The sequence below is a fragment of the Colletotrichum navitas genome (assembly GCF_030913465.1).
Source record: "Colletotrichum navitas strain CBS 125086 chromosome Unknown LY79scaffold_68, whole genome shotgun sequence".
Classification (NCBI taxonomy): Eukaryota; Fungi; Ascomycota; class Sordariomycetes; order Glomerellales; family Glomerellaceae; genus Colletotrichum; species Colletotrichum navitas.
The window spans coordinates 1-27,158 of record NW_026850614.1 but is presented as its reverse complement, the minus strand read 5'-3'; the positions used below and the strand labels follow the sequence as shown (position 1 = coordinate 27,158).

The window sequence follows — 27,158 nt, the reverse complement described above, 5'->3', positions numbered from 1 at the left end:
AGCAGACATGCAGCCGGCTCAGAAACCTACAGCATCATCTTAGCCCAATGTGGTCGGCTTCTTGGTAAGTCGCATCGGAACCAGAGGACCGTCAAACAAGACGTTCCCGCTGGGCTTAGGGTGCAGGGTAAGCTGCCTTGGTTAGACAATCAGACGGTCCTTATATCACGGGCATCACGTCACGTTTTGCAAGTCAGGGGGGGCAAGAGACCGGTAGGTTAAACAAAGGCACAACTTTTTCCATTTTTCGCGAGACAGAAAAATCGATACCGACACCCGTTCCGGGGCGGCGCCCGTGTATCCGCCGTCGACGTTGCCGTGGACCCCCCCCTCCGGGAGGGGGGGGACTCGCACAACGCCGGCGGACAGACCGCGTCGCTACCAGTACGGACAGGATGACCCAGCAAAGAAATCTTTTCTCCCAGCTTTTTTCAGATAAAAAAAGTCGACTACCGAACAAAGCAAGAAACAGACGGACAGACTCCTTCTCCACATCCTTTTCCCCGACCGACCGACCGCGGCGACCGCAGCAGTCAAGCCGGACTCTGAGGGTCCCGCGTGCTGCCGCTCCCGCTGGCGCTGCCGCTGCGCACGCTGCTGCCGCCGGACCCGGCGCCATCGCTGCGTTGGCGCCGCGCCAAGGCAAACGTCACCGGCGTGCGCTGGGCCATGGGCTTCTGTGCGGGCGTGTTGTGCATCGACAGGAACTCGTCGTCGCCGTTGCTAGACTGCGTGAACCCCGAGACGTCGCTAAGCATCGACGAAGAACGACCTCTAGCCTTGAGCGACACCGTGCTGTGGTGCGGCGGCGGGTAGCCCCAGACCGCCTGCGTCGAGTTCGTCGGCAGCGGCAGCGCCGACCCGGACCCCGTCATCATGGACGTCGGCCACATCGAGGCCGCCGGCATCATGTACTGCGACGTAAGGGCGGCGGCAGGCGGCGGCGGCGGCGTCCACGCGGGGACGGCCGGGTTGTACGCGGACATGGTCGTCTGGGGCGCCGGGGAGTGATGGTGGTGGTGGTGGTGTTGGTCGGGAATGTCGAACGGCATCGTCGTGGCGGTGGCGTAGTTCATGTGCTCGTGGTACGCCTGGAGCTGCTGCAGCAGCGCGTTGACCTGCTCCTGCTTGAGGGCGTTGGCCGCCTTGATGTCGGCGATGCTGCCGCGGAAGTTGTTCTCGATCGTCGCCGTCTCCGCTTGCCACGCGCCTCGCGCCTGGCGCCGTCGCTCGGCCTCGTCGAGACCGCGGTTGTTGGCGTCCGTGATCCGGCCGAGCTCGTTGTCGACCTTGGCGATGCGCGCCGCAATCTTGTTCCGCTTGGTCTGCAGGCTGGCCTGCTCGTCCTCCTTGGCCTTTACAGCCTTGGCGATGCTGGCCTTGTGCTCCTTGAACTCCTTGGATGCGGCATCGAAGACGGCCTTCTCGGCGGACCACTCCTTCTCCGTCTGTTTCTTGCGCTCGTAGAATCCTTCCGGTGCTGTTTCAAACGCCTTGAGATCTGCTTCAAGCTGGGCAATCTCCTTCTCTGACTGGGCTTTGGTGTTCTCCTGCTGGATAATCTTCTGTCTGTGCTTGTCGTCGTTGCCGCCCGCCGACTGGATCACGTTGTCGAGTCTCTCGTTCTCCTTCTTGAGCGAACTGATTTTGTTCTTCCACTCCTTGCGCAGCGTCTTCAGTCTCGACTTCTCCTCCGCCAGGCGCTCGTTGTTTGCGTTGATGGTGCTTTTGAGCGTCGTCGCGGGCGAGTCCGGGCGGAGGGACTGCGGCGTGCTCACGGGCGGGTTGACGGAGCCCTCCTGGTCCTTGTTCTGGGCGAAGGAGGTGCGGATGCTGGTGGAAAAGATGACTCGGTTCGTGCGGGTGTCGACAAATTCGCAGACGTACTTGGACAGCGGTCGCAGTCCGTAAATGTCGCCGCACCACCGATGGTGGCCGGGTTGCTCGTCCTGCTCGTCGTCTTGGATGCGGAAAATGCGTGTCGGCTGCCAAAAAGCGTTGTTCACTCGGACGTAAAAGGGCTTCGACGTGTCGACCCCGGCGGGCCGCGAGACGTGACCGTTCGGCGCGGCGCTCGGGCTGTCGGGGAAGTGACTGGTGTTGAAGCAAACCTCGTCGTGGCCGATGTAGGAAATCCATATCTGCTCGGCCTGGCTGTCGAATGGGGCATTCCCCAGATTGTGAATGTCGGTGGCGTTGGAGCCGGCTGACTCGGACGTTGCGTGAGACAGCTCGTACTCTTTGACCATGACGATTTTTGTGCTCGCCAGGGCCGCCCACAGCGGCTGCTGCAGGCGCACCTGTGTGCTTTGTTTTCTCTTCTTTTTTGTACTCGATACTGTTGCATTTTGTTGGAAGGTCGTGTCGCTATCCGGCGTAGCAAACCCGGTGTCGGCGGCCGCGTCGGTGGCGTACGACTTGCCTGCTTCCGGATCCGTTATGCTCTGTGTCGACGCGCTGCCCTTTTCTCTTCTTAGATACCACTCCCGGATATATCGCACTATGCCCTGCGTCAAGATATGTATAGCGAGGACGCTCTTGATCCACCCGTGCGGCCCTCTCTTGTCGAAACCGCGAGAGAAGGATTCTAACGGGTCGTCCGGGTCGGGCGAGAATCGCCAGTTGGCGGGGAGAAACTTGGCGGCTCGGGACCAGTGGAACCTTGAGCCACGTAGCAGATGGGACCCTATGACGAGGAAGAAGCATGTGGTGACGCTCCTCGACGCTCCCTCTCTCGTATTGGACCCGCCGCCGAGAGTGGCGGCGATGACGGGCTTTGCAAAATCGAGGATGGCAAGCTGCATGGTGGGCCAGAGGAACAACCAGACCAGGAGGATGAAAACATCCATGCAGAGAACGGTGACGAGGGAGGGCATGGTGGAGTTGTAATCGAAGATCTCGGCCAGGTTAATGTTCATTCCAGAGCTAGTGGTGACGGGGGGCACGAAGGTCAGAAAGGTAAAGACCATGTAGATACCGGAGAGGGCGACGGGGGGGACCTGCATGAGCAGGATGAGGATGGCGAGGGTGTCGTAGAGGGGCAGAGCTCTGAGGACGGTGGCAGCGAATTCGACAGGGCCGCCGGGGTCGCGGTGGACGTCGGCGTTCTTGGTGGCATTGACGTCGATCTGGCGATGGCTGGCGTCGACGACGCCGTTGAGCAGGCCCGAGGAGAGCGAGTCGGACGACGAGGTCTCGGAGCAGCCACCTAGCGAGGGCCGCCTCGCAGCGGGGGCGGCGGCGTCGCCGTTGCTGTGATCGCGAGCCATGGTATCGTGGGCGGCAGCGAGGGCTGGGTGCTTGAGCTTGCCGTTAGGGGAGCCGTTACCGTTGGGGAGGGACGAGGGGAGGGCCGAAGCAGCGGCATTCTGGTCGGAGGGGTTCCGGGCAGAGGGAGCGGCGTCGAGGTTCGGCTGGCTCTTCTTGTTGGTGACTCGCTTCGCGGGGCCTACAAGACCATTTTCGTGCCTGGTATCGCGTTGGTTGGCGGCGCCTTGCTGTCGCTTCGACGAGTTTGAAGCGCGAGGCATGCGCTGCACCGATTTCTGCTGTCCTCCGACCCGGGAGCCTTGCAAGGCAGGTCGGGGGGCGCCAGCAGCACGACTTGAGTTGGTCTGGATGCTGGAAAGGGGGAAGGGGGGACGAGTGATCGGGATGCCGTCTCGAGAGCGACCGGGACGATGAGGCGGCAATGGGGGGAAGGAGGAAACTATGCACTTGTCGTAAGGGGAAGTGCAAAGCGGCGGGTTTTGCGGGGGGATCCGTAGGACCTCATGCGTCGTCGGGTGCGGCGGAAGATCGAGGGGAGGTTTTCCAGAGGCAGCGGCGGCGGTGGTGATGGTGATGATGATGCTGGCGACGACGGCAGCGGTTGGTGGTGGTAGAGTTGTTGTTTTTTTCCTAGGTCTGGGAACGGGGGAGGTTTGTGTGTGGTGGTAAAGTAAGTTGTGTTAGGTACGAAGCAGGTATGTAAGCTACCTAGGTTGGTGAGTAGGTATAGGTACTAACTACCTAGGGTAGCCCCTATGGTAAGTAAGTACCTAGGGAGTGATGTACGTAAGATGGATTACTCGCGTCGGGAAATGCTCGGCAGGGTGGGTTGGAAAGGAGCGAAAAAAGAAAATAAGACGGGGGAAAAGGGGACTGGAAATAAAGTGAGCAGCAAGCAGCAGATGGCGTAGAAGAGAAATCGTGCGAATTGTTGCTGAATACAGTCAGTTAATTAAGGTGTGAAGATCTGTATGAGCAATACTAGTTGACAGCTCCAGGCGGCAGAACTCCGTCCGAATAGTTGTGGTGGAGGCTCATGTGTTGGTTGAGGGGCCCTTAATTTTTTTTCCTTTTCTTTTTTTTTCTCCTGTTTTTTCATCCACCCCTCTTTTCCGTCTTTTTTTCTTTTTTTTTTTCCCTCTCTCTCTCTCTGCCTCTCTCACAACACCCCTTTCAACTTAGGTAAACTACCTGGTTTCGGGATATTTGGGAGAGACACCAAGTGGGAATCGGTGGAGGGAGTACCTCGCCTCAAGTTTATTTTAAAAAAAGGCTGCGCAGGAAAAGCGGACGAGAGCAGGGATTGCATGGAGTGCGCAGCGGGAAAGTCTCGCACCGTCAAGCCTGAGTCGGTACGTACTGTCGCACCCGGGGGGGGAGGGCATTGGTGCGAGGTACGTACCTTTCCTCATCCTCGTCCTCTCCTGGTGAAGTGTGGAGCAAGGAACTAATAGTATGGGGTCCATTTGGAGTATCCTATACCAAATCCCACCTCTCATTGGCCAACTTCTCGTCTTTGGTGGGTCCGTCTCTCGACACTACCCCCTCGATGAGAATCAGAATCAGGATCAGGATCTTGCATGTCGACCCGGGCAGTACTTGGCTCTTGGCCCAACTGTGTGCGGTCCCAGGGGCAATTTCGCCAGACATGCGTGTACCTCGGGGTACCCCTGTGCTAGCCATTGCCAACCCACAATGTGATGCTGTACTGCGTAGGTAGTACGGAGTAGTGGTAGCAGTATTGCTGCTGCAGCCTCCTGCAGAGGCCGAGTAAGTTAAGATTGCAGGAGACCACCGGTGCTAAAGTGACGCGACGACGATGCTACTATGTAAGCTATATGCACCTTCACACGACAGGTACACGTGTGTGTGACCGCTGATACAGACATTCGGATATCCAGACGGATATCCAGACAGACAGACAGACAGACCTCAATGGTGGCTTCAATCCAGGAGGAACACTCCGTCGCCGTCGTCTCGGATCCTCGTGTCTCTGCCCCTGTTGACCGGTACTTCGACAATCCGACAACTGCCTGTCCGTCCCGTCCGTCGATGCACATCAATTGCTCTACTTGCAACGGCTGCTCCACGTCCAGCTCGCTTGCATTGCTCATTGAAGCCGGCCCTGGTTGCCAGCATGACAGTACGGATATAGCATGGCGTTGCATGGCATGGCATGGCATGGACCTGGACGAAACGGAACGGAGAACAGCAGGCACGGCAGGCAGTTGTGATTGTATCATCGTCGTCCCTCCCCGCCGTCGACCATTGATCATCGACCGTCGGTCGTCGTGCCTTCCCTTCACGATGCCTACCCCTCCATGTATCATGTAGTAGTCGTTGTGAGAGGGGGCCATCCTTCCTGCCTTGCGTTCGCACTTGCACTTACTTGCACTTGCCTCGCCGTGCCGCGCCTCGCCTCGCCTCGCCTTGCCTTGCCGATATACATTGTACATACACACTTGCACCTGCCTTACCTTGCCTTGCCTCGCCTTGCACCTTCTGTGCGTTGCTGTCTGTCTGTTTGTTTGTCTGTCTGTTTGGAAGGAACTTCCTTCTTCTCACGGAACAGCCCCGTCACCAGTGAGGATCCGGCTCCCAACTCTAAAAGTTCTGCCTTTCTTTTTCCTCCGGTTCAGTTCCTCTTACCCAAGGTGCCCCCCCTACACCCTGTAAGTACTTACACACTCTACCTACCTAAATTAATGACATCTTCGTCTTTGCTTTGCTTTTCCCTCATCACACTACCGGTACCTAGGTAGTTCTCTTCTGTCATCCGTCATCCTTTTCCATCCCTCCTCTCAGAGGACAGGACAGGACAGGACAGGACAGGACAGTGGGTGAACCCTCAGTTCCTGCTGTCAATCTTTCCCCACCGACACATCGCCGTCCTCGTCTTTCTTCTTTCGTCCCTAGTTCGGCTCCCAGTCACCTCTTCGTCTCTTCTTCGTCTTGTTTACGGCTTCTGTGACCGACCGTTGTCCGGTATCTGTCGGTATCATTGCTGTTCGCATGATACTTAACCCGACTCTAGAATTGACCAAGAGACGGCCACACGACAGTCACATCGCCCCTCCGGACGATCCGTTTCCCTTCACAGTGGTCATCCCACATCTCGAAAGCAACCCAACTCTACTCTCACCAACCGCACCAACCGCTCCCTTGTCTTCGCCTCAGAGCCAGGCTCTCCCCGCTCTCTTGCACAATACCGTCGCACGACCCCTGCGTACTCAAAATCTCTTATCGAAAAAAAAAAAGAAAAAAAGTAAAAGGTGCCACGAGGACATTCCAAACACAACCATCGCCTGTCCGCCCCGGCCGAAGCTTGTTGTCAACCGCCAATCATCAATCGCCCTCCCCCGTTCCCCAGCCATAAATTGACGATCATCAAGGCGAGCTCCGCTTGACGCACCACTACCCGGGGGTGTTAGTCAGCCTTCGTCAAAGCTAAACACCCCCTCCTCACGGAGGGGGCGAAAAAAGGGGGGTTGCAGTGAGAAAAGGGGGGTTGCACCCACATCACAAATACCCTCACTTTTACGTACATTATATAGTATAGTCAACTTTTCATTTCTTAAAGCAACAACCACTATAACGTCGTATAATAACAAAAGTAGTACCAATTAATAGCCCTAATTAAGGGCTTTACAGTAGTACCTTTTTTTCCCTTTTCCTACGATAACTGCAAATTTACATTACTACTGTAATATAGGTATTACTCTTATTATTATCTACTATATATTACTGCTCCTTTTTTTGTGTTAATAGGGGCATATATAGGATATTTTGTGGTATAACCCCTGTTGCCCTCTAACTATCTATCTTATCCTTTAGAGCGTAATATTATGACTTATATTGTAAAGGACCTTGTGATGTTAAAGGGCTAGCTGTTAGTGTTATTAGCAGTAATGGTGATAATGTACAACTATCATTATTATTATTACTCCTAGGTATACTAACTGATTCTTTACTTAATATAACTAAATTAACGTCCTTGTTAACAGGGTTATTAATGTCTACAAAGATCTCAGGGTTAAAGTATAGCCCTGCTGCCTCTGTAGCTGCATTAGCTAATGCTTGGTTAATATTGCCCTGACTAAGAGGTCTTACTGTATACTTGAAGTAGTCAAGTATATACTATAGTAGAGGGGTTGGATTAAGATCTATTGTGAATTTTTCTTTATGTATAGCATTATTTAAGTTATACTACTGTGGATCTGAAGGGTTGAATAGGATGTATAGTTGATCTTCTTTAGTATGGATAAGCTACTGTTTAAAGGTTAGTCGCTTTATCTGTCTATCTACCTATTGATACTTTAAAGCACTATATTGCTGCTGGACCTCTTTTTCTTGCTTGTAGGCTATCCTTTTTACTGCTGCCTATTGGCGCCGTATATCTGCTTATGTAGCCTCTATAACTTGCTTATTATATGCCTCCTTTATATCTATAATAGTAATACTAGTTATAAAGGAGTGTTATAGTTTAATGGCTTGCTGGCACTAGCTCTTCTGTTGCCATGTTACTAGTCTGGCATTTTAGTCCTTAATGTGTTGCTACTAGTACTTATAGGTAAGAGATCCCTTATAAATTACTTGCTTTACTACTTTAAATCCCCTCCTTGAAGGACTACTCTATGTACTGCTATATTTCTCCTCTATATAGTTAGCAGTAAGGATAGCCTTGTTAAAGCAGTCATTATGTAGTAAAAAATATATAAGGTGTAACAGTATATCCTTGTTGCTTTGTTATATCCTCTTTACTAGCTGGGCCAGTATAATATTGTCGCGTATAGGCTATATACCTGCCTTCTTAAAGCCCTTTATAATATGGGCAGCTGTAAAGGCCTCTTTAACTATAGTATTTAGGGCAGCAATAAAGTTGCCCCTTATGAATGTGAGGTTGCCTTCCTGTATATGGTCACAGAGCACCTGTTGATAGGCCTTCTTGAAGTGTTGAAAGACTCCTACATCTATTGGCTGAAGGAAGTGTATTATATGAGGCGGAAAAAAGGCGATAATAATGTTGAAGTTGATGTAATATTCTATGAGCTCTAGACTTACGTGGCCTGTGAATCCATTAAGGAGGAGGAGGCGATGTGGCTGCTTTGACTTTTCTATAGTATCTTGATAGTTGTGATACTCTGCCCTTCGTCCGCTTGGTTGACCATTAGGTAGATATAAATTGTAGGTATTACAACTATATGCGTTAACACTAAAATAGTCCCCAAAGGAGTGGCCTATCTGGCAATACTTTGCTGACCTTGCGTATGACTCTGTGTTAAAGTGCTGTATATAATCCATTATAACCTCTTAGTTAGAGAAGCTAGTTGGCGAATGTGCAAAGCGGACACCTTCTTGGACCTAATAATCTGCCCAAGCAGTAACTAGCCACGTTTTAAAGATTATATATACTGGGATAGTGTCGCTAGTTGCATTGCTACACCTAACTAACGTACATGACTCTTGATTAGCTGGATCTACGACTTCAGGCAGGCAGTTATATTTTGGCGGCCGCTTAAGGATAATCACGTGAAGCCGGCTGCCAAGGCAACCAATCCGGCAGCCGGATTCATCGGCGTTCTATATCTCGGATGGGCCAATATTATGGTCGCGGAGGGCAGCCTGGTACTGGGCAAAGAAGTCCTCTACTGGAGCCGGGTCTAACTTGGCCCTCTTCTGGTATAACTTAACCGGCTTAATGGCGCCCTTCTTCTGGAGCTCCGGATGGTCGGCAAGCCAGCTCCGAACGAAGTGCTTGGAGACGGGCGGCTGGCCCCGGATACTGCGGAGGTAGTTGGCTGTTTCTTTGACCTGTAACGGCAGGGCTGGAAAGCCGGACTTGTGGAGCCATATAACGAATGCGCCGAGAGCTACATCTTCGGCCTCCGTAAGTGACCGGGGCCGGCCGCCCTCATCCGGGCTAGCGCGAAGGTTACGGCCAGCCCGAAGAGCCCGGAGATGCCGGTGAATAGAAGTATTAGATATATTATACTGCCGGGCAAGTTGGCGGATAGAGGGTACGGCAGACGGCTCCTTGCCAGGCCGGTTGAATCGGCCGGCCCGTTGCTGGGCGGCGAATATCACTTTGGTAGCCTTTTTGGCAGCAGTCATATTCTTATCACATTGGCGGGGCATATTGAAGGGTTGAAGTAGGGTAGGCAGTTTGGTTGCTGTTGATATCTGTCGATAACGTGTCCAAATAATTGCTTGTTTTTGGTGAGAATGTAATAAAAAGTAGGACAGGGCGGGGACTGGGTGCAACCCCCCTTTTCTCACTGCAACCCCCCTTTTTTCGCCCCCTCCGTGAGGAGGGGGTATTTAGCTCACAGCGCTGACTAAGTTGCCCCCGGGTAAACCGACTCACACACAATCGCCCCTAAAGCCTACCTTCGGATTGCCCTTTCGAGTACCCTCTACTGAGGATCCTTCGTGCGAGGTGCAGCAATTACCTACTAGTCTATACGTAACAGTAGATACAGCATGGCCATATTCTTACTGGCTGCTCCGTCCGTGTGCCCTCCGACTCTCGGTGGACAATCGTTCCACGATCGACATCGTGACGCCGATGGCCGGCGGTGCCGTCAAAACGCGCTCGCCAGTGACGCCCGAGGCATGGGGCACCAAGCAGAAAGACGAAACCAGAAAATCAACCGAGAGCCATGACCCCCCTCGCACAGTGGGAACGAAAAAAGAAAGAAAAAAAAAGCGTGATGGACTTGGGCGACGATACCATAGGATACACACTATTAGCGGCTTGTTCTACGGCTCTACCATGCACAGGCGCAACGCTAGCCCTGACGGAGCATAGCCAAACATTCATGGTCCAGCGTCCAATTCCAGGGCATGCCATGGCCTGGCGAGCTGATGGCGACCAGACGGGAGCATCCTTGGTGGAGCTTAGCTTTACCCACGACTCGACGACTCGATAATTCGACGACGGGCGGGTAGACGATGCACTAGAATGTAGCGATGTAGGCTCGTCTCATCTCGTCTGATGGTTGACAACGCACCACCACCACCACTACCACCACCACTACCACCACCACTACCACCACCACTACCACCACCACTACCACCACCACTACCACCACCACTACCACCACCACTACCACCACCACACACCCAACGCATAACGCACGCATCGCACACACATACCTACACAACCATTACTGAGCACTGCTTCACCAGCTGCAGCTCTCCTGCAGCTTCTCAACAGCCGCCCTCCTATCAAAGGTCGCAATGGACTTTGGGGTATTGAGTTTCTGCGTCCATCTTTGTTTGGCCAGCCGCGGAATGCCGCATGCATCGTAGTAGCTTGCTTTCTTTATTCCTCGGCGCTGCCTCTATCATCTAGATAGGTGGCATCCAACCACCCTCAGTCAAGTCATTCCCACAATACGATATCGCCTTGTGGGCCAAGCCACCATGCCACGGTCTGCTCAGCTGAGAACGCCCTTCTGCTACGCATACATAGTACACTACATGCGTCAAGTCAACGATTGACGGCTGGGAGTCATAGGTCCGTCCGCATCGCTGTTTTCGACCCGTCGCAGGCCCCAGACAAAGCGGCCCTGTCCTCTGATGTGCCCCCAAGCCTTTGTCGCCTTTCCCCAGGCGGCGGCGACGATCCCCTCTTCACCCGAAACATAACAAACCACTTCTGGCAAGAACCGAGACAGTGCGCCTCCGCCCTCGCTGCTCTTTACTCGACGGCTCGACGTCACTCACTCACTCATTTGGTCTGTCCGGACGAGCCGGCGCGACACTGGACGGGCGCCGACTGCTGACCGCTTCCGACACTCACTTCACCCCAATCAACAAATAACCCCCTCTCAACGTCAACATAATTCGTGAGGTGAACAAGACGGTCACGAGCAAACGAGCTGCAGAGTCTCAACATCGCTTTGGACTGGTTCACCACATGCCGGCAGGGTCAAGCTTTGCCTGCCGTCATATCCCCACTTTGTTTAGCTAAATTATCCTCCGATCAACATGTGTTCCATGAGATACAACATACGAGCGTGAGGGACGGCAGCAAGTCATAGACGGACAAGCCATCATACAATGTAGGACCGCTTCCAGGTCTCTTCCACCATACCTCGACAAACCAGTCGCAACAGACATAATCGGCGGATGCAACCTCAGGTGCCCGTCAAACCCCCCCCACTTCCTGGGCATAAATCTGTGAGAGCGGGAGTAGACTAGACGCAGAGCGGTAAAGCAAGTCGATCTGGCTGTCGGCATTTGACCGCGACCAGTGGCGCGCCCCCCCCCCCTGCCAGATTGCCTTCCATGCCACAGCCGGCTCGGACCAAGTGGGCTGCTGACTCGGGATGCCGTGGAGCACAATTTGCAGATGCGATATTTGATTCGCGGTCACCGAGAGCACTCTGCAAGAGTCAGTGGCACAGCTCGCCCCCCTCCTTGGGTTTCTATCGTCGTTAAAGTTGGACAAGCGCGTGACGGGAGGAGCGGCGATGTCACGGCGTCAATAAACTTGATATGACAGTCTACGTCAATCAGCCGTACACCACCGGCGATATGGCATCGCTTGATTTGACCGCACACAACGGCCAACCTAGTCATGACCGTCGAGATTACTCCTGCCCTGGAATAAGCTTCATGGCGCGCCATCTTCTTGCAGTAGCACAAGCACGGCACGCCTTCCATGCACCTCGGAGCCCTTCCCCTCTTTATCCTCCTCCTTGCCTGGCTTCCCCCCTCCATGCGGTCAAGAGATGAAAGCTTAGTGGCGTGCCCTGCAGACCGTTACACAGTATATTCCTGCCGCTGCTTGGTGGGATCGAACTCAGAGCAGCTCTCTCGCCATCCGCCTCCTTCGCACTGTGGCGCTTATGTCAAAGGGCTGTAAGGCGGTCTGGTCGTTTGACTGCTGGCAGCTCATTCGCCTGCCGCCCCCTCTTATGCATCCCTACGGCGCGAGGAGCATGAGACGTGAGGCGGCACAACGTAATAGCGTGATGGCGGCTCCGTTGCGATGCGGATCCTCTAGTGCACTTTATTGCCCCTCCGAGCCAGACTTCGAATTTTCCAGCGGCAGACACAGAGCCGAGTCGAGTCGAGTCGAATCATCGTGGACCACGCCCGAGAGGCCGGAGAGTTTTCCTTTTGGCCTTCTCATTCCATAAAAAAAAAAAAAAAAACCCCGAAGAAAAGGGGTTGAGATTGCACCTGTCGTCCTTTCGAGAGCCATATCCCACTGAGCTGGCTCCGTTGCCACCACACGCGCACCGGATGGATAGGTCCAAGGGGTTCCGATCCACACGATTGCTGGTCAAAGGTTACACTACAGTACAGTCCACACGATTGCCATCCAGTACCAATGTGACCATCTATGAGTACTGTCGTGGCTAATCACGCTGGGGGGGCGGTAAGAGACGCACGCCTCAACGGCACATGTCGATGCCTGGTTTGCTCCCAGAATGTTTCCCCGGTCACAGCTCTTGAACAGCTACTACCTATGCGGCAGCAGAGCACTTTCACGAGGCTTCCACAACGAGCCGCGTCCGGGGCCAAAGGGCCTCGTTCTCCTCCAGCCGTGGGAGTCTTCGCCCTTGCATCGGAGACCGCTGCCAGCCTGACGGGTATGATTCCCCTTTTGAGAGTCCCGCGCCCCCACAACTTGTCCCGACTCGCGGCTGCGTTGCGGTCTGATATGAACGAACCCACTCTTGCCCATCTTGGCGGAGATTGCGTGCGGCTTCGCGCCGCGATGAGCCACGCGGAGCCCTAGTCTTGTTGATGGGCCCCAGATCTAGTCTACATTGTGGTATTAGATAGGTACACACTACTACGCCCAGGCTCTCCTTCACGAATGTCGTACACTTGCGGTATCCCCGTCATGGTGCCACGTGAAGGTGGAAGCGGCTCCGGAGCATGGGTCCAGGTCTTAGGCGGGAGAGGCGGAACCGAAATACTCTACAGCGTCATTCCTGTTCCAAGTCTCGTCTTCCAGTTTCTGAATGGCTTGCAAGATGTAGGCATGTCGTCGTCTCGCCTCATTGTGCGTAGCTGGATCGCGTTGAAACCCTGCCACCCGATCCAGTTCCTCCTCGAGACTTGCTATTGCATCAGGCGTTGCACCGTTGAAGTTGGTCGTCGCATGGATAACGCCGTCTGCTACCACGGCCATGTGTATGTTTGAGCGTATGAAAACCCCGAAAGATAGACAGGCGCGATTTCTGAAGACCTTGAAGGACCTGAGCCGAGTGTAAGCGCTGTGGCTTCCCAATTCCGCTCTGCTGGCCTATCACGGTGGTCAGTAAGGTGTGTTTGGGCACACGGTGATGATGTCAAGGGGGAGGCGAACATGTCCAAAGTTGAAATCGGCATGGGTAAAAGCCAGCCCCCCTGGAGAACTGTTCGTGTCCCCAGATCGAAGCGCGTGCCATATCGACTTGTGGGCGGGGGCGGCCGTGGCGATGGCGTGGTTCAGTAAGTGCGTAACGGCCTGAACAGCTACTTGCGACAGCTGTTGACGCTGTCCCCAGAGCTATAGGGTACGAAACACGAGACCAGGTCAGCGGGCGGGCACTTGCAGACAGACGACGGACAACAAGGGGACGGGAGGTTTTTTTATGGCACTCGAGTCGAATAGTGCATGCCTACGACTCACCTTCCAGGTCGGCTCGGACGCGGCGAGGCTCGTCTCGTCGGCCGCCCGTAGCGTCTGCTTGTACACAAGGCCCTCCTCCGTGCCGCAATTCCTTATGATCATCTCGATACGATCCCAGTCGTTCACGACGGTGCGAACGAGGACGGCAGCGTCGGCAGTCTGCCGGGGGTTGCAACCGAAGGCAAGGCACTTGCCGATTCTCTTCAAAAGGTCGCGGCCGGCTCGCAAAGGAGGGACCGGTCTCGTCAGGGCCCTGTTGAAATTCTGGAGAGCGAGTTGTTGCAGCGCACCATGGTTGTGCCCGCTGTCGATTTTATAATAACGCACCACGGACGCCGCCCGTTGGGAGAGCAGTCTCGTGGCCTGCATGTTGGGGGAGGTGGATTCGATTCGATTCGTTCGTTCCCGGGCGGGCGCCAGAAGGGGGCTCTTCGTGCGTGACGCGGTTTGATGAAAAGGAGACGATGATGGGCGTGGGTACGCGCACGCGCGTGCAAACAGCTCAGTTCGTCGGAATACGGAGTAACGTGAGCGGATCTCCCTGCCCGAGAGCTTCGGCCAATCACCGGTGTCAGTGGCACCGCGAGTGGGTCTCTTACATCATCCTCACTGAAGCTTCGAAGCTGCTTGCTGCAACGGAAGAGCGCGCGCGGGACAATGATAGTATCATTGACATCTCGAAAACCCTCACACGACAACCTACAGGGCCATCCGTAACCGAAGATGGGCGCCGTCAACAGCGAACTGCGTAGGCGGGTGATTGGTATTTACAAAGGTGTGTTTCGGTCTTCTTTTTACTCTCTCCTTCTCCTTGTCTTTCGTTTGGGTTATTGTTTGGAAGCAAGTGTGTGTATGGCGAGCCTCCTCTACCGGGTTTATATACATATATCGATTCTATACTCTCTCTGGTTGAACTCGGGAGAACAGCGTTTTTCATCTTTTTTTATTTCATCTTCTTCTTTCTTTTCCTTCTCTCTCACTGACGAACGCGTGTATTGCCGGGGTCATGCAGAGCTTCTCTACCTCGGCCGCGAGTATCCCCTCGGCTACGACTACTTCCGCCCGCGCCTGCACAAGGCCTTCAGTGCCAACGCCGGGCTGCGCGACGAGGACGCCATCAGGCGGGGCATCGAGAGGGCCGAGTACGTCAAGAAGGGTACGTTTTGTGCCTCTCCTCTGTCTTTCTTTCTTTTCTTTTCTTTTCCTTTCCTTCTTGTTTTCTTCCCCTTGTCGCTGTTTTCTTACGAGTTTTTGTCTGGCAATGTGTGCTGCGAGAGACTGAGGATGTGGGAAGCGTTCGGTCGTGACGACCCCCTGGGGGGTCAGACTTACACGCGCCCACCGGGCAAGTGCCGTATACTTCGGCTTCCCCTGCCGCCGGTTTCCAACGCTGGTTTTCCATTGCGTCTGCAAGCGCGCGAGCCATTTCTTTTCCTGTCTTGTTGTCTTTCTACCCTGGGGTTATCAATACCAAGCCGGGAGAATCTTCTTCTTATGCCTGTTGGTCTTGGTATCCATGGCATCGCCAGACAACCCTCCGTCTCGAGGCACAATTCTCGAATATTCATTAGGGCCGCATGTTCCTTCCCCATTGCTCTGCATCCCTGACCTTCGGCTCGTCCGAGGTTCGTTTCGCTACAGCCGTTTGCCCCTTGTTCCTGGAACTCACATCCTAGGCGTTGTCGACGACACATCGTCACGTCACCCCCATGGCAGCCTTCGCCGTCAAGACCCTTTCCCCCCCTAATTGCGACCATCCACCGTCATCAGGAAGCACCGTAGCTGGTTGTCTCTCCCACTTTGATCATAAGCCTGGATGCCTGCCCGGGGGGAAGGGGCGTTTTGTACCCTCCCCTTTTTTTCCATGCTCGGGCTCTTGCGTGTCAGACAGAGGCTGTCTCACTCGATAACGCCTCCCGAGGCTTCCGCTCATCGAACCAACTCCCCTTCCTAACCCCTTCCCCCGGCGACGTCCTACCTACACGCCTCTCGCCCCCTGTCATACAGCACTTCGGCTCTCTCTCCGATGCCCGCGTCTTCCTAAGCGCCTCCGCACCGCACACGCCGGCCTCGAGTGTCTTTCAATGTAGACAAGCCCGGCATGTGCCTGTCAAGGTGGCCTGCGTGGTTGTCAGTCAGTCTCCCGGCCAGTTGTCCAAGCTGTCACGCATGAGACGTTCATCCCTCACTCAGCCCTCTATTCGACGCAAAGGCAAGCGCTGCTCGAAACTCAATCCCTTTCCCCTTTGAACGGCCACGTCGGGGGACGGGGTGGAACGGGCTTCCATCGGAACACCCAGACCGATCCTTCTTCGCAAGATACCGTCTCCCTTGCCTCGGCACCAGGGTCGTAAGCCCGATCCACGAGGCTTGGCATTCCTCCACAAACAACCCTCTCGAGTCTCGTTTTCCCCTCTTTGACGTTCGTTGCGAGAGGTTCGGCCTCGTGTGTGAACGAGGTCCATGGGATCACGTTGCCCAATGATATAGGACAAACGGGAAAGAAAAGAACAGAAAGCTGACCATCCACCCTCCACCAACAGAAATCGAAGCTCTGTAAGTCACACACTATACGCTTTTGCGTTTTCTCCAGCACCCCCCGTCTCCGGGGCTTCACGCCGTCCACGAGTATTCGTTTCGCGTCCGTTGCACACACATACACACCTGTGGCTCCTCTTACCTATACAGTCTCCGGACAGCGTTGAGGCAGAATCGCCAGAACCGTCCGATACTCTATATATATATATGTATACCCTTTCATGCCGGTCTTCCCAAAGCACATGCACCCGGCGACACCCTCTCCCGCGTCAGTACGTGGCCGAGGGTGAGCACTCTGGAAGTCTAGACACATCTATAATTTGACACGAAACACACTCCAGGTGAAAACGTTGGTATATATCATTGGCTTGATGAAAAGAGAAAAAATCAATCTCCCATTCTTTATACACACAAAGAGTTCTGTGTCACTCACACGTACAGTATGCACAGGCATGCTCCGTCCCGATTTAAAGGGGGAGACGGGTTGCGGGGTATATATGACAAGATGATGTTGTAACCAAACATAGTGGGTTGATGACTGTATATGATAGATAAGATGTAGATGTGGATATAGATGTAGACTGTAGATGACGGGGTATCTCGATGATGAACTGGATCTCTTGCCCTTGTCCCCCTTTCCTTCCTTTTGATTCCCTTCCTTTCCCGCTCGGTTGTTTTCTTCTTTCTTTAGTTTCTCTTGCTTTCCTTCCTTTTGTTTCTTTCGTTGTCCGTTGGCATTTGCTCAGTTCTCCGGCGCCGGCGATGCTGATATGCTCATGCAGGTATTATCTCAAACGGTATCGGACGCTGAGGAAGCGATATGTCCCGGGGGCGTGAAAGGGACCACGTCGCGCCGGGCGGGCGTGGATGTAGACGAGACGGCGCGACAGCCATAGACCTCGTAGACGTATACCGCGTTTCCCCAAAGGATGAAACGAAATAGAAAAGGATGAAAAGGGGGAAGGAAACATCCCAACAGGGCGTAATGCAAACTCCGTTACCACCCTTGTACCACTTCTGTGATATGCGCGCGCGCGCGCGCGCTGGCTTCTTTTCTCCATCACCGCTCCCTCTTGCGTGCCCACCAGGCACCAACCTCCAAACACTCGCCCCAGCTGGTCCCGTTTTCCCTCATGAGGTCGTTCATCATCTTGCCCATCCAGCCGTCCCACTCGTCCTGGCTCTTGCCGCTGACCTCGCGCAGGATCGGCTCCAGGCTCTGGATCTGCTGCACGACGGTCATCAAGGCCGTGCGCCGGAGCGCCGTCTGGGCTTCGGTCAACGTCTTCTTCTGCTCGTCGGACCTGTCTCTGTCCTTGTCCTTGCCCTTGCCCTTGCCCGACTTGATGAAGGACTTGCCATCCTTGGTAACGACACCGCCGACGCCCTCGCGCTCCCAGCGGACTTCGGATAGCGGGATCGCCAGGCGCTTGTTGTGTATATCCGTCAGTTCCTCCGATTCCTGGAGCAACATGGGACCGATAAGGGTGCAGGGCACAGGGCTGAGGTTGCGGGCCTCAAGCGCGCGGTGGACCCAGCTGTTGTACTCTACGAGAAAGTTGTTCAGGGGCGCGCTGAGCGGCGTTTTGCCCGATATAGGGTACGCGCCGAGGGCCGCGACGGCGGCCGTTTCCTCCGACTCGCTCGACTGAGGCCCGGCGTGGGGGCGCAGCATTCGGATCTGGTGGTCGCTATCCCAGAACTCGACGGTGCCACCGGGCCGCAGGATGCGGTGGTACTCCTCGATGGCGGCCTGTAGCGAGTGCGGCGACGTCACCACCAAGCTCAGGTCCTTCACCATGACCAGGTCGAACTCGCCGCCGGCAAAAGGCCATGGGAAGTGACGCATGTCGTGCTGCACGAAGTTCCACTTCATCTCGGGTGACACGTCGCCAGCTTTGGCGCCCATGGGCGCAATGTCCATTCCGGTGAACTCAACGTCCGAGTGGCCCCGTTGGGCAAAGTACTGGTGGCACGACTGGCTCCAGAAGCCCGAGCCGCAGGCGACCTCGAGAACGCGGCCCGGCGGACTCTCGGCGAAGGAGTTGGAGCAGATAGGAGCGCCGAACACTTGTGTCAGCATCAGCGTGCGCAGTGACTGGCGGTGAATCTCTTGTAGGTCGACAGGCAGCGGGTAGGCCAGTGACGGGTCGGAAAGGTAGGTGCGGCCATTCCGCAATGCATAGGGGCGGGAGGCGTCGAAGGAGAATGTGGGGTCAGACGATGTCATTGTCCGAGCAGACAGCGAGGTCGTCGAGGGGGCGGCCGACGACAGGCTTTCGGTACGGGAGAAGGGAAGTCCGCTGGCCTTTGGGGCGGCGAGGTGACGGCCGGAGGAGTCCGTGTCGGCGAGCATGGCGACATGTTTCAACTCATTAGGGGTGAGGCCGACGCGGGGTGAAGATGGGGGTTGGAAGGCCAGTCTCGCGTAGGAGCCCAGGCTGCCGCTTTCCTTGCGGAGGCGCGGTGGCGCTCGCGTGCGGGAAGGACGGTCGGCGGCACCGCCGTGTGCCTCTTGGAGCGAGTGGTGGTGTCTGTGCTTGTGCCTCTTTGGTGACGTTGGCGACGCGGCAGTGCGACTGTCGGTGGGAGAGGCAGCCTGCGGGATGAAGGAGCCGGTCGAGGTGGGAGTCGTCGAGGTCTCGTGGGATGAACGGGACGCGGAGGACGAGGAGGAGGTGCGGATATGCTGCAGGCGGGCCGACGAGTGACGCTGGCTGAAGTTGCGGTAATTCAACCTCGACAACGGCGGGTGATAAGAAGAGCCTGACGACTTCGCGGCGGAGGGGAAGGACGACGACGACGGCGTGGGCGGTGTCGCGGCGGACGTTGGGGAGGTGGGTGACGATGCTGAGTCGGTCACGGGCTTGGTATTGGCGGCGGCCGAGGTGGTGGCAGTTGTGATGCTGGTAGTGGAGAGGGATGAGGAGGAGGGTGAGGGCGAGGCGGCAGTCTTTGGCCTGGACGATTCGATGCGAGAAAAGACGGGAGGTAAGGGGGCGATGCTGGTGTACATGTATTGGGACATGTTTGCAGAATTTGCCGCGTCCGCTTCGGCTGCGGCCTGCTTCGTCAGGAACTGGAGCAGCGGCAGTGGCAGCAGCAGCGTGACAGACAGCGGATTTCTGGGGCCCTTGAACTTGGGGGACCCGGTTGATGCGGGTGTCGATGTGGCTCTGGTCAGTTGGGTCCTTGTCGTCTCCTCATGTCTTGGGTTTGGGCCCTCGTCCTGCTCCTTGCCCTGCCCTGTCTAGGGCCGGGAGGACGACGAGACCCAGCTCGCTGGTGGCAGCTCGAGGACAAAGGCGACCGGGGTGTCGGAGTTGGTTTGGGTTTGGTCAAACAATGGGTGGGTTCTGATGAGTGTGACTTTGATCCCTTTCTTTTCCCCCTTTGGAAGGGGTGAAAGCGAGGAAAGGAGACGAAAGAAAAACGACAAGGCCTGTGAGAGTCCCGATTACGACCTTGTCGTTGCTCTTTCTCTCTCTGGGTCTCCTCCTCTGCTGGGGGTGGGAAGAAGAAGATGTGGATGCAGGTCAGGTACCAGGGGGAAGGGGATGAGAGCGGAGGGGTGTGTTTTTTTCGTTTGTCGGAGCCTTGAAGGGGGGGGGGGGGGGGGAGGGGAACAAATGTGCCAGGGGATGGGGGGGGCAGAAGAGAGAATGCGGAAAACGGACTGGGAAGGGGGGGGGGAAGAGCATATGTTTTTGTTTGATAATGTTCGGATACAGACTGCACCCGTACAGGACACTACAGAGACACTACTTGTTGTGCCTCGGGTTTGGAGGGGTTTGGGGAGGGCCCGGAGGCGGAGGGGGAATGCCAAATACTTTGTCCGCAGAGCGTTGAGCCTCTCTCTCTCTTTCTCTCTCTGTCTCTGTCTCTCTCTCGCCTCAGTCTCTTACACAGGAAAAGACACTGGCTCGGTAAGCGTACTGGTTTGTCTGTACGTACCTTGCTGCTGCTGCTGCTGCTGAAGGAACCGGGGGTCAGGTAGAAGGAACAGGCAGGTAAGCTGCTATCATCGTCTCTCGGTACAATACACACTGGCACCCGGTGCCGTGCCGTGCAGCAAGCACGGATACAGTGGTACAATGGTGTGGTGGGGGGAGGGGGGCGTGTGTGGGAGAAAGAGAGAGAGAGAGAGAAAGGGAGGGGTAGTCAAGGGTGGGGAAAGTATATAAAAAATAAAAATAAAAAGAAGAAAAAGGGAACGGAAGAATTGGAATCGGGAAAGGTAACGGATCGAAGACAAGCGCAGGGAAGCAATCGGGTACCCTTCCGTGGTTCCAACGACCCCAGTTAAATTGGCAGAGATCCTACTCAAATGGAGATGAATCCAAGGAGGATTTGTGTGCGTTCCCTTGAGGGAACAACCAAGGCTACTTGAACTTGTTGAACTTGTTGAACTTGTCGGAGGAGCAGAACAGCAGATGAGAGGCTGACCGAGACAACCTGCCTCTTGAAAAGGCAAAGCAAAGGAGCATGCGCACCTCAACCAGAACCAAACACGCCAGACTAACAGACGTGGGTGAGGTGAACCACCACTCGGAGACGACAATGAGGGCAAACGCACCCACAAACCCAGCTCAAGCTAGTGTCCGTGACCGCACATTGACACGATCCGACCAGGCAGGCATCTCCACCCACTGGTTCGTTTGACCATCATGTACCTTGCAGCAGAAGCAGTGGGTGACCAAGGTGTGCACTTTTGGTCGACTGGCTGCAGGTACCATCTAGGTCTCTCGGGGCACCCACGTCGCTTGCTCGCCCTGGCCGTCGAGTCTAGCCAACCTAGTTTAGTTAGACAAATGGAGGATACCTGACCTTGGAGACGGACAGGAAGCACTGGGCACCAGCTGGATACTGCTCCTGGCTCGTTCCGTGGTGGGTTGCTTGCTCTGCTCTGCTTTGCTTTGCTTTGCTTTGCTTTGCTTTGCTCTGCTTTGCCTGCTGTCTTGTGCTGTGCAATGTGGTATGTTTGTTTTTTGTTTGTTTGCTTTGCTTTGCTTTGCCGGCTTCCAACCGCCCCCGCACCAAACATCCACCAAGGTTTGTATTCCCACTCGGCGCCATGTCTCACGTCGTCCCAGATCTCTGCTCTAGGTAGCGTAGTGCGCTCGCCGCGCCGAGTCCAACTGGCTGGTTTGCCCTCCTTTGCGCTTGCCGGCCCTCAACGCATGTTGCGTTTGTGTGCGTGCGCTTGTCGGTGGTCGCCGGAGGGTGCTCGAGGGTCAAGCAATCCCAACTTGCCCAGTAGCAATGACACACACTATCCATAACGGGACGGCTACCCCCAGTCAAGGTAATCAAAAGAAAATGGCGTTCTTCCAACTCCAATTGCCCCTGTCTTTTCTGTTTCTGTAGGACGTGGTGTCGGCGACGACTGACTTTAGCCCGGCAAAGAGATCCACGTCGGACGCTTTGCCTTGGCGCGTGTGGCCTTTGGTAGTCCGTCGTCCGTCACAGTGACCCCCCCCCCCCCCCCCCCCCCTTTTGGCTTGCCAATGTCCGAATTTACAGGCAACCCATCCAGTTGACGGCAGTTTGCGATTTGTTTGGTTGTTTGTTTGTTTATCCGCTTGTCCTGTCTGCTGCCTGTGCGTCGTGTCGTTGACTTTGTTTGCTTTTCCGTCTCGTTTCCCCTTCATTTGGTGTCGTCAAAGCTTCCACTTGGGCCTGGGCAGGCTGGTCACAGCTCGTTCCACAATGTCTCCTCCTCCCCTTTATTGGCTCCGACATGATAGGAGCCACTTCCTAGTGCTGGCAAGACGGGGGGGGCACGCGAACAATCGCCCCAGGAATCGACCGTTCGAAACTTGGTTTTGTTGGTCGCTGCCCTGTAGCTCGTGGTGGGTTGGCAGTGACCTACACCTCTGTCAGCGTCGACAACGTCAACTCGCTCGACTTTCTTATGATGTCTTTCCTAGGGTTCCGTGGCGTGGCGGCCCAAGATTTGGCGGGTTTTCATGAACCAGTACGGAGTATGGCTGCGATATACACTACCACAACAAGGAATTGGCATAAAAAAAAACGCCTCGCTCAGCCCCTCATCCAGTTCGTCGGGACGCCCGGTATCGCAGTACGAGCCCATTCGGATTTTTCTTTCCTCCTCTCCCATTTCTTTGTCTACTGGTTACTTGGATCGCGTAGCTCGAGCTCTAGCCTTGCCGTTCTTTTGTTGCCCATATGTTTGCTCTCCCACCTGGCACTCGATGACGGATAAGCCCACGGAGCGCAGGACAAACGGGGCCAAGGTAGGTCGGACGGACGGAGTTGCCAGGCGGGCGGATGGCTAGGCCAAGCAACACTGTTCTACACTAGTGTTGACTTATGAAGTCAGTGGCCGTTGCGGACTTGTGATTCAGTTCTTTGCTCTCCGCCCCTGCTCCAAGAACCCAGAACTCGGGCACCAGTGTCCCCTGGAATGCTCGCAAGCAGGAAAATCTGCAGAGCAAAGGGTAAAGATGGTTCCCCAGAAACCGGGCCTCTGGGGCAAAAGTAATTACTCTCCCGTGCCTGTCTGTATCCGTACGGACGTATGAAAGACGGAGGAGCAGAAGGTTGCAAACCTCCAGGGCATGGATTTCCGACCCCCCCCCCCCCCCAAATTTGATAGCTGACCAGTGACGAGTCGGTCGACGTCGTGCGGAGCCTCAATGACACAACGGGCAAAAGACGGCAGGAGCGAGCTCCCTGGTCTTCTTGACGTTCCTGAAAGAAATCTGCTGATCGTCCTCTTCTTGGACGAGTGGGCCGGGCCGCGCTGATTGCAAGAACTCGACTGCTGCGATTCATGTATCTTGCTGGTCTTCAGCCCGGGGGGCCCTGCTGCTACTACTACTACCGAAGACGTTTTGCGCCACAACCCGAAATTTGCCGTCAGTTGGCTCGCTCGCCGAGGTTCGCCGACCAGCCAGTGAACAGGCAGGTTTCCTGCGCAACAGCCTGCAAATAAATGTATCCGTACTTCACCCCGAAAGACAAGAGTCAAGCACGTCGGGGTCGGGGTTGGACCCGTCCTTCTAGAACCTGGTCCTTGGTTCTGTCTGAAATCTTGAGACGGCGGGATACCGGCCGCTTGTTCCCCGGTGGAGACGGGACTGGGGGGTGCTGGACTGACGGATCACTCGTGCTTGCTTGGGCCATCGGCGGTGCTTTCTTCGCCCAAGGCCTAACGCGGCATGCGTGAAATTAGAGGAGCAGAGAGGATAGCGGTCCTGGCGGGTCGGCCGACAGAAGTGAACGAAGGGTACGAGAAAACGGGCAAGTCACTATCGAATGTGCAACCAACCGGTTGCCCTTCTGTCGCCTCGTTTGCGTGGTGTTGAGCTTTGTCTCGGCCGTTTTCTCCAAAAGTCGACACAGGCTGACAGGCGGCAGGGCTCACGGCGGCCCGCCCTTGGGCTCGTCATCCGCGTCGCTTGGCTTCGCCTCGGCTTTCTCGTTTGCAAATGGCGGCGGGGATAGATGGATCAACTTTCGCCGCGGCCTATTGTCGGCGATGGCCAGCATCGGTTACGTAGGTACATCAAACCCTGTCGGGCTATTCTGCAGCGACCCTGTCCCGAGCCGTCCCGGGTGCGATGAGGCGTCCAACGGGTTGCTGTTCTGTTCGATCGCTTGTTTGAGTCGCGTGCCACGACGATGACGCAGCGTACGAGGTGTAAATGACCGGCTCGCCGCGAATCATGTACAGTTGTTTGCAGAATGCTGTGCTTAGTCGAGATAACGGCATATCCTTCTGGAGCGCGGAGGACTTTGCCTACGCAGCATTTGGGGAACTTGATTCAGCGCCCCAATAGATAGTGCGTGTATAGTCACCTCCTCGGTTGCGTCCTGCCTATTGGAGCGCACTAGGCCCGGCAGTGCATCGTAACGTTGTATAGTTGGTGTAGCGAGCGTCGTCGGCTTCCCGGTCGGTGGGTTCTGCCCAGGCCAGGCGAATGAATCATCTGAACCTTCTGCTCCCAGGATGCGACGCAACGTTGGTAGCTTGCGACTCAAGCGTTGGAATTTGGGTTGGAATTATTCCGGCCGATTGCCTTGGTGCCAGGACCCAAGAGCATGAATCAAGCCATGTGAAGGACGATCAGTCGGGTGTTGCACGAGAGTCAGCGGGTGACTGACTGACTGGCTTATCAGCAGCAGCACTTCTTGGCCGGGCCTCGTCTTCCCCGAACTAGACCTTTAGGTGATTGGGGGTAATTGAGATCGCTGTCTTGTTTGGCCATATTGGACGATCGAGTAATGGGCATCCGGGCGGCCGGACCGATGGCCGTCGCGGCTCTCCAGAAGCCTTAGATGTCTCAGATACCCCAGATGCTACGGAGATCATATCACCCCAGACAGACCGATATGTTTGGCGAACAAGGCCAAGGCCAAGGTCAAAGTCGACCGGTCGAGTTCAGCAGACGAGCAGACGAGCGGACGAGCGAACAAGCGGACTCTGTCTCTAACGCACACCGCTCCGACAAGGACCCTTGGGGTTTCCAGTGTCTCGGGAGCCAACAATGTCGATTTAATAACCGAGGCGGCGGAGGGTATTCGAGCTGCTAGTAGTCGGAGCACGAATCGTATTGATAAGGGGAGAATGAAGACGGAGCTTTTGGGATGGACGATGAGTGACTTCTGGACCAATGTGGAAGGGGCGGGTGCGATGCTCCTGCGGAAACAGGCCATGGTCGTGTTAGTGAGGAAAGAGCAACCCCGCGCACGGAAATCGCGAACTCGGAAGCGACTGACGGGCACGCAGAGACATACATGCACGCGTTGTACGACTGTAAATAGGTATTATTCTGCCTCTCGCTGTGCAAAACCGCGGTCAGTTCAGTACCTGACAGACGCCATGCTTTCGGAACCCAGCAGTCAAGCGTTACAGATCGTACGAAGCCAGACCTCGGGAGGCTGGCGCAGAAACGGCCCATCTTTGTTCTCGAAACAGCTACTCCTCGTCTCCACGACTTCATGCCCTCCCCTCCCTCGACCGAAAGACCCCGGTAGACGACGTCGATGGTCGAAAGGAGAGTGGACAGGAAAGAGGGGTTTGAATCCGATCTCCATTCGAGCTATCAGGCTCGTGAAAGTTGCCGGTGGTCTTCCTGGTGCGGTCGGCAGTACATGCTTATTGCATCCATTTGGATATCGCAGTGCTGACGCGACGCCCATTACTCAAGTCCGGCCCTGGCCGTGCCGGTATTGCGAGTAGCAGTTGCTACTGCCATCTTGGCATGGACCAGAAACCATGCACTGTTGCAGCTCGTCGCCTCCAAGACAGTCGCCCTCTCTCGTGTGCCGCTGAAGGACGAGAAGACTACGACGGGGCTTTGTCTCCGGCCCTGCTTCTCCCCATATCACATCGAGGCTCCTCGCTTGACTGGTTAGATTTTACATATCTGTGCAGGAGGGCTTGGACAGGCTTGGTCGACCGGTGAGACCGGTGAGTGTGGCGAGGGGGAGGGGCTCTCGCCAGAGCTCTCGGATTCGTCCACATCCTGCCGTGGGATGATCATGTTGACTCGAGCCAAGAACACTACGTCACGTTTCTGGCTGTTGTACCCATTTCTTTTCTACCGACCCTGTAAGGAAGGATTCTCGGTCAAGAGATTTCGCGTCGAAATCTTAGAGGCTAGGCCCTCCTCACCATGCGTTTCTCCAGGGGTCTTGATAAGGCCGCGGGGAGGGGTTGCACGGCGTGAATGTGTCATCTGGTAGGGATTTTCTGTTACATCGACAGTTAACATAATTAGGGCTGGATGTCGTCGCTTGATTTACCGCCCCGGAATCTGGCCCGCCGTCCCGAGAGCATTGCCGTCGACGGCGTGGCCTACTATGCATGCCGCTTCTAGAATAACCTATTTCTGCGAACTGTTTCCGTTAGGCTATCTCTATCCGGTTCTTGACACCAATCGAGTACATTCCCGTCTTCTAAGTCCAACTTGTTTCTAAGTAAGGTCGACAGTTGGTACCCGAGTAAACATTATCAATTGTAGTAAAAGTTTGATTCCGAAGCTCATTCATAGACACAGATTTAGACCACAACATCACAACGCGAGATCAAACCCTGGTGTAGCATATATTCTTTGGTTTGCATGCCTTCTGTGTTTGAGCACTGGAAAGCTTCGTTTACACAAATCTTGGAACGACAAATGTATCCATAGCTATCCTTCAGTCAGACTAAACACAAGAACATCTCGCATGACTATGCACCATCCAATGTTTCTTCCACGCTTTATAGAAAACAAGCCACTACTTGGAAACCAAGCTAGTGACCTTGTTTAACTAATCGTCTATTCTCTGATGTCTATGAGTACTTGGGACTACTTCAAATTGCGGTAGCTGTTCACAATCAACCTGCTCTGCATTGTATCTACAATCTCTCAACACATCAGTCAAGCTTTAGAGCTCAGCAATTAAAGCACTCCACACTCTCCGGTGCGACCATGCACGCTATCAACCAGCTTGCTGGCGTAACTGTTTCTGAGTGTACCCTTCCACTTCTGGTACTACTGTTGACCAAAGCTTTCGATGGCATGGATTTCGAAACTAAGTCAAAGCACCCACTTTCCGATCACCCCTACATTGCAATCACCCAAAAACATCGCCATTATAATAACCACTACCTTATTTAATTAACTACTAATATTATCTAGATACTATAATAATATAACTTTTGGCTTTACTAGGTAATTTAGATACACTAGATTTATCTATA

General features: G+C 54.9%; 6 protein-coding genes across 6 annotated transcripts; 2 read left to right on the top strand and 4 right to left on the bottom strand.

Moving 5' to 3' along the window:
• Positions 1–120: 120 nt before the first annotated feature.
• On the bottom strand, positions 121–3,952 carry LY79DRAFT_564468 (ubiquitination network signaling protein). Its single transcript, XM_060558659.1, has one exon. It carries the CDS (start codon positions 3,528–3,530, stop codon positions 534–536), a length of 2,997 nt encoding a protein of 998 aa, XP_060410421.1. The 5' UTR covers positions 3,531–3,952; the 3' UTR covers positions 121–533.
• A 4,530-nt stretch (positions 3,953–8,482) lies between these two features.
• Positions 8,483–9,623, bottom strand: LY79DRAFT_564464 (uncharacterized protein). Its single transcript, XM_060558658.1, has one exon. It carries the CDS (start codon positions 9,403–9,405, stop codon positions 8,851–8,853), a length of 555 nt encoding a protein of 184 aa, XP_060410420.1. The 5' UTR covers positions 9,406–9,623; the 3' UTR covers positions 8,483–8,850.
• A 3,557-nt stretch (positions 9,624–13,180) lies between these two features.
• LY79DRAFT_592926 (uncharacterized protein) lies at positions 13,181–14,275 on the bottom strand (the record flags this gene model as incomplete). The annotated part of the gene is made up of 3 exons (XM_060561488.1): positions 13,181–13,537; positions 13,574–13,783; positions 13,907–14,275. The coding sequence occupies 3 exons, from the start codon at positions 14,273–14,275 to the stop codon at positions 13,181–13,183; spliced, it is 936 nt and encodes a 311-aa protein (XP_060410419.1).
• Positions 14,276–14,629: 354 nt separating this feature from the next.
• Positions 14,630–15,061, top strand: LY79DRAFT_489106 (complex 1 protein; the record flags this gene model as incomplete). Its single annotated transcript, XM_060553308.1, has 2 exons — positions 14,630–14,681; positions 14,919–15,061. Coding segments are annotated over 2 exons (195 nt in total), but the record flags the coding sequence as incomplete, so codon positions are not given.
• Positions 15,062–17,504: 2,443 nt separating this feature from the next.
• LY79DRAFT_522955 (methyltransferase domain-containing protein) lies at positions 17,505–19,472 on the bottom strand (the record flags this gene model as incomplete). Its single annotated transcript, XM_060555487.1, has 1 exon — positions 17,505–19,472. One exon carries the CDS (start codon positions 19,470–19,472, stop codon positions 17,505–17,507), a length of 1,968 nt encoding a protein of 655 aa, XP_060410417.1.
• Positions 19,473–21,303: 1,831 nt separating this feature from the next.
• On the top strand, positions 21,304–21,899 carry LY79DRAFT_564454 (uncharacterized protein). The gene is given in 2 exon segments (XM_060558657.1): positions 21,304–21,351; positions 21,362–21,899. The coding sequence occupies 1 exon segment, from the start codon at positions 21,415–21,417 to the stop codon at positions 21,724–21,726; it is 312 nt and encodes a 103-aa protein (XP_060410416.1). The 5' UTR covers positions 21,304–21,351; positions 21,362–21,414; the 3' UTR covers positions 21,727–21,899.
• The last annotated feature ends 5,259 nt before the right edge of the window (positions 21,900–27,158 follow it).